Source organism: Trachemys scripta, chromosome 2 (assembly GCF_013100865.1).
Source record: "Trachemys scripta elegans isolate TJP31775 chromosome 2, CAS_Tse_1.0, whole genome shotgun sequence".
NCBI lineage: Eukaryota > Metazoa > Chordata > Testudines > Emydidae > Trachemys > Trachemys scripta.
The window spans coordinates 262685127-262691457 of NC_048299.1; the positions used below are offsets into that span (position 1 = coordinate 262685127).

Consider the following 6331-nt stretch of genomic DNA (forward strand, 5'->3'; position numbering starts at 1 on the left):
TCCACGTGGACAATAACAGCCCTGCTACTCAGATAGCTCAAGTCACAGAGGTTGTTGCTGTGAATCTAAAGGTTCTAATCTTGCTGATGACCCACATGGGAGTCAGTATGCTTCCACATGATAGAATCTGTTTTTTCCGCTTACTTTTTAAGAAACTAAGGAAATTACATGGAAACACACATCCCTATATTAAGGTTGCCAAGTCAAGCACTTAAAATTTAGAAAATGCCAGAATTCAAATTGCACTTCTGGCATTTCCTAACTTTTTGAACTTTTTGTTAAGGCAAAGTTAAAATAAAACGTTAACATACTACATTGTACCTTACTTATTCAGTATCAGATTACTATTTAAAGAACATGGCTACAGATTCTGGCTTGCCGGCTAGGGAGCCCTCTTCCTCTGAGTACACTAGAAAGAGTGACCAAATTTCTGAATACCTATCTTCTTTTTGGCACTTCTTGTGTATGTATTTGGTATGAAAGCTTTTCCATTACAAGAACAGTCCATATTTTATTGTACCCCGTTCCATAGGAGATGGGTCACATTTTTCCAATACTGTGCAATACAGAGTCTAGCTGTTAGAACAATACATTAATTTATTTGTATTGCTGTTTAAAATGCAGATCCTTTGCTGAAGCATTAAGTAAGCAGGTCAGGGGATCTCTTGGAAGCCAGCATTTTGTCATAAGATGAATCTCTTTAATAATTTCTTCTAAAAAAACAACTAATTTCTGGACACCACTACCACATGATCAAGTATGTTCCCCTTTTCCGGCCAACCCTCCAATGGAATGCCTCCTTACTAGCAAAAATATGATGGATCTTAACTAGAGTCAAATGCTATCTATACAGTAATTTATACATTTTTCTTTGAGCTCCACAAATTGAAGATGTATATCCCCTTTCCCATAGAGAGCCCTAATCATCAAGGTCAATTTCTTTGTCCAAATCCCTCAACAGCTTTTTCAATCAAAATTGTGTATATCTTATCAATTTAAACCTTCTGTTTCCAGCTTTCTCCTGGGTCAACTCCTCAAATGTGGTTAAAGGTCTCGAGAGTCTCCTCATGTCCAGATTTCACAATAAAATGTTTGACTTGTAAATACTGAAAACACGGGACCTTTGTATTTACATTATTACCTACCTCTTGGTGTGACTTCAGATCAGGACCCAGAAACAGCTGTCTGAATTGAGAAATCTGAGCGCCTACCCACAATGAATGGTCCCTTTGATATTTCCTAGGGATAAATTCCTGATAGGAAATGCTACATTAATTAACAAACTTTTGAGTGCTGCACCTGCAACCTTAACATTGTTTAATGTAGGGGTATTTTTGATGTAATCATATGGTATGTTAGACGTGCACATGACAGCAATAACAGGGGTTTGCTCTAATTACATTTAGAAAGATCAGTTAGGCATGCTACATGTAACTCTAAGTTCTGCGTATATCTGTCTGTTAAAATGAGCTGAGTTGCTGTGTAATTAACATTTGTTCTGGAAATACAGAATCGGCTTTTGAAATGCCACAACCTGGTAGGTCTATAGAAACCATTCAAAAGCAACAGAGGGTCCTGTGGCACATTTGAGACTAAAAGAAGTATTGGGAGCATAAGCTATCGTGGGTAAGAACCTCACTTCTTCAGATGCAAGTAATGGAAATCTCCAGAGGCAGGTATAAATCAGTATGGAGATAACGAGGTTAGTTCAATCAGGGAGGGTGAGGTGCTCTGCTAGCAGTTGAGGTGTGAACACCAAGGGAGGAGAAACTGCTTCTGTAGTTGGATAGCCATTCACAGTCTTTGTTTAATCCTGATCTGATGGTGTCAAATTTGCAAATGAACTGGAGCTCAGCAGTTTCTCTTTGGAGTCTGGTCCTGAAGTTTTTTGGTGTAAGATGGCTACCTTTACATCTGCTATTGTGTGGCCAGGGAGGTTGAAGTGTTCTCCTACAGGTTTTTGTATATTGCCATTCCTGATATCTGACCTGTGTCCATTTATCCTCTTGCGTAGTGACTGTCCAGTTTGGCCAATGTACATAGCAGAGGGGGATTGCTGGCATATGATGGCATATAGAACATTGGTGGACGTGCAGGTGAATGAGCCGGTGATGTTGTAGCTGATCTGGTTAGGTCCTGCGATGGTGTTGCTGGTGTAGATATGTGGGCAGAGTTGGCATCGAGGTTTGTTGCATGGGTTGGTTCCTGAGTTAGAGTTGTTATGGTGCGGTGCGTGGTTGCTGGTGAGAATATGCTTAAGGTTGGCAGGTTGTCTGTGGGCGAGGACTGGCCTGCCTCCCAAGGTCTGTGAAAGTGAGGGATCATTGTCCAGGATGGGTTGTAGATCACTGATGATGTGTTGGAGAGGTTTAAGCTGAGGACTGTGGGTGATGGCCAGTGGAATTCTGTTGGTTTCTCTTCTGGGCCTGTCTTGTAGCAGGAGGCTTCTGGGTACACGTCTGGCTCTGTTGATTTGTTTCTTTATTTCCTTGTGTGTGTATCGTAGTTTTGAGAATGCTTGGTGAAGATCTTGTAGGTGTTGGTCTCTGTCTTATGCTCCCAATACTTCTGTTAGTCTCAAAGGTGCCACAGGACCCTCTGTTGCTTTTTACAGATTCAGACTAACCCGGCTACCCCTCTGATACTAGAAACCATTCAGTCCTACTTTCTCAAGCTCCCAGGTGGAGTAAACCATTTTCTATGGTGCTGCTACATGATTGCATTCTTCACAACGGTGTTCCAGTGGGAGCAAACATTCCTAATGTGGTTTAAAGGCAAAACCTGATCTGTCGGGCAAAGCCCAAGTTAATGCACTTTGTCAGGGAGATCAATAAGTAGCTGAGGGAAACAGGGTGAGGAACGGAATCCTCTCCCCATCCTCATCCTAGAGCTACAGCCACTGCTATAGGCAAAGCAGTGTAGTACTGGCTACAGCAAGCTGCATGCTCTTCTTTCCTCAAGGCCTGTGGAGTTGATGGGTGTACTTCACAGACCATTGGCTGTCTCTCAGCCATTTCACCTGGCCTGCCCGCAGCCTCCACCTTCTGTGCTCCCACAAAGAAACCTGCTATGCAGCTCAGCTCCACTGCAGCTTAAGGGACTGCTGCATACTGCTGGGTGGCTTTCCCAACACCTTGCAAAGTGCCTTCCACAGCCTGGGAAAATTTCATGCACTGGTCACAGTAGTGCTAATACTTACAGGAAGTGTTTTATATGAGACTTTCAAGGCACTTGACAAATCTTAATTAAGCCTTGCAACACGTCTATCAGACAGATAATTATTATTCTAACCAGTTTGTAGATTGAAAAACTGAGGCACAGCATGATTAAGTGATTTGCCCAAGGCAGACACAGCAAGCCAGTGACAAAGCCTGGAATAGAAGGGATGAGAGCTGACTCTATATTCCAAGTCCTAGACAAAATTCCTTCCCAAAAAAAAACTAGGTTCCAAAAAAAGTGAGTCCTCAAATGTTTTAACTGTGGGCATTATCCATATACATCTGGCTCCACTAGCAATGGAAAAAGATACCCCATCCCTGAATATCTTTCACTGCAGAAGTAATCTGACTTTACCTGACTACCTGCAGCTAAATATCAAACTCTGTATTTGTTCTGCTTTTAGAGATCACTAATATGACACACAATCCTCTCCCCCTCCGTTCTTGTGAGGACTCATCACTTTTCATAACCCTAGCTCTTCCACTGAGTCACTCTGTGGCTCTGGGCAAGTCACTTAACCTCTTTAATCTGTTTCCCTATCTATATAACAAGGCTAATACTTATTCACCACAGATTGGTGGGGGGAGAATACAGTGCTTTGAAGATGTAAAGCAATATACAATTATTACAGTAAGTAACTGTATTATTAGTAACACTAGCAACTCTCGTTGGATTTAAGACAGTGATCAACAGGTGAAAGTCTTTATATCTCATTACTCATTCCCTTGAGACATCAACTCCCACCTATTAAGATAATTAGACTTTTTTTCCCAACAGAGATTTATTATCCATCAAGGAAAAGCTGCAGCAAGTCACTGACAAAGTTACTCTGAGGGGAGGGCGGGAATAAAATATAAAACAGCAAATGCTACATTCAGATGACTAATATAATTCTTCTGATTTATTTATTTTTCTTTTTAACAGCTGCCCTAAAATTGGCTGTAGCCATTTAGATGTTAAGAGATCAGATCTTGTGCCAGATGAAGCACTTAAAAGAGCGATTGACAGTCAGAATAAACAAGCCCGATCAATGCCGTAGAAGTCAGCTGGACACACTGTTACCACAAAGAAAATTTGTTATTGGAGGTCTTGTGAGATAAGCTGCTGATTGTAAGCAGGTTGTGTAACTGATTGTTATTTGAAGTGTTTCATTTGAAGGCAAAGTTGAAGGTGTCAGCTATAACTGAAAGCATTTCTTAAACTGCCAAGTGTGAAGCATTCCAGTTTAACTTGTTTGTTTTTCTTCCTAAACCTCTAAAATGTTGCGTTTTATAAATAAAATGTATGTGAAAAATGTAACCTCCTTTGTCAGTAGTGTGCTCATTTTCAAAGCATTCTAAAGATATCAATTTAGGTCCAAGCCTGCAAAATGCTTGCTACTGGGTGCACTGTTTCCTACTGTGAGCCATCCCAGTGAGATGTCTCTGTTGTTGCTGGGGCTACTCATGGTAGGAGGCACCGTGGCCAAGATTTTCAAAGGGACGTGATCTGGGGGTGCCTTATTTTTGGATGCCCAGCACAAGACCTCTTAAGGGAGCCTGATTTTCAGAAAGTGCTGAGCATCTGAATCTCATATTTGGGAATGCAAAATCATTAGTCACTTTTATTAACCGCAGGTCCTGGCCCTTAATCATACTGTACTTCTTATATTCAAAATCTTTTATTTCAGACTTTATGTATTTGGAATTCCCAAGGGGGTTCACATTGATATTTTATGTGAGAAGAATTGGCTTATTTGTAAACCTCTTCAGTTCATTAACCTTATGTATAATAACAATAAAAATATTATAGGATACCTACATACCTTGAGTTGCAAAGACTATATCATGTAATAATAACAGGTTTCATACATGCATGCATTGTTTCTGTTGCTATAAGCGTTACTTCATTAGACCTTTATTAACCCAAATTATACTTGGAGTATAGGCCACATTAAACTAAACATGCAGTTTTGTAATTGTTAAACTATAGTTTTAGTTTTTAAAACATGGGGAGGAGGATGTCCTGAATTGCCAAACGTTTTTCCTTTCACCTTCGAGTCTGCTTAGATTTACTCCAGCACTTTGAAATAAAACCCCCAAACCTTTGAGAAACACTGTTGGAAAAAATCTCTAGCAACTTTTGGTTCAGTTGCACTAATAATGCACTTCCTGGACCAAATTTTAACCGTGAGCTTAATCAGGCCTCTGCGGGTAAGTCTACCCAGCAATTAAATACCCGTGGCTAGCCTGTGTCAGCTGACTCGGGCTGTGGGGCTGTAAAATTGGTGTGTAGATGTTTGGGCTTAAGTTGGAGCCTGAGCTCTGGGACGCTGCATGTGGGGGGGGAGGGTCCCAGAGCCCACGCTTCAGCCCAAGCCCGAACATCTACACAGCAATTTTTGGCCCCACAGTCTGAGCTCCGAAAGCCTCTGTCAGCTGATCTGGGTCAGCCGCATCAGTATTGTGGGTCTTTTATTCCAGTGTAGGTGTACTCTGTCAGTATGTCCACACTGCGAAACACATCCTGAGGCAGCAAATCTCAGAGCCCAGGTCAACTGACTTGGGCTCACGTTACGGGGCTACAAGTAGCAATGCAGATGATCCCACTCGGGCTGGAGCCCAGGCTTTGAAACCCAGGGAGAGGGGAGGGTCTCAAAGGCTGGAAGGTTTACACTACTAGTTTTAGCCCCGTAGTGCAAGCCCTGTGAGCCCAAGTAGGTTGACCTGGGATCTGAGACTCACTGCTGTGGGTTTTTGCAGTGTTTTCAGCTGCAAAATTGTGGGACCAGTAATTTTGATCACTAAGATGTCAGGGTGCTTGAATGTGTCAGCAAATAAGGGATTTGGACATATAAGGGAGATAAATACAGGTGCAAAATTGTATGCAGCGTGATTTGTACCTGCAAAATGGAAGACAGTTACTAGACTGGACTAGCCCTATTGTGCTCTGCAGTCTGATCCAGTTTGCTATAGTGTGGTGTTCATATTAATATATTCTCAGATAGCTACATGTGGATATTCCTGAAGTTCATTATCCTTGCGTTCCTATGAGTGATGCTAGACTAGAGATTGCTCTCTTGGATATGTTTGTTTACCAGATTTTAAGAGTTAGGGCTTGATCCTGAGATCAA

The 6331-nt window shown here is 41.7% G+C and overlaps 1 protein-coding gene across 1 annotated transcript in view; it reads left to right on the plus strand.

The window, feature by feature from the left end:
• LOC117873809 (E3 SUMO-protein ligase NSE2-like) overlaps window positions 1–4518 on the plus strand; it is a 77298-nt gene extending 72780 nt beyond the window's left edge. The window contains exon 4 of the mRNA XM_034763611.1: window positions 4144–4518. Within this exon, the coding sequence (XP_034619502.1) occupies window positions 4144–4258 (115 nt within the window). The 3' untranslated portion in view covers window positions 4259–4518. The remainder of the gene's footprint in view (window positions 1–4143) is intronic.
• Window positions 4519–6331: the final 1813 nt, after the last annotated feature.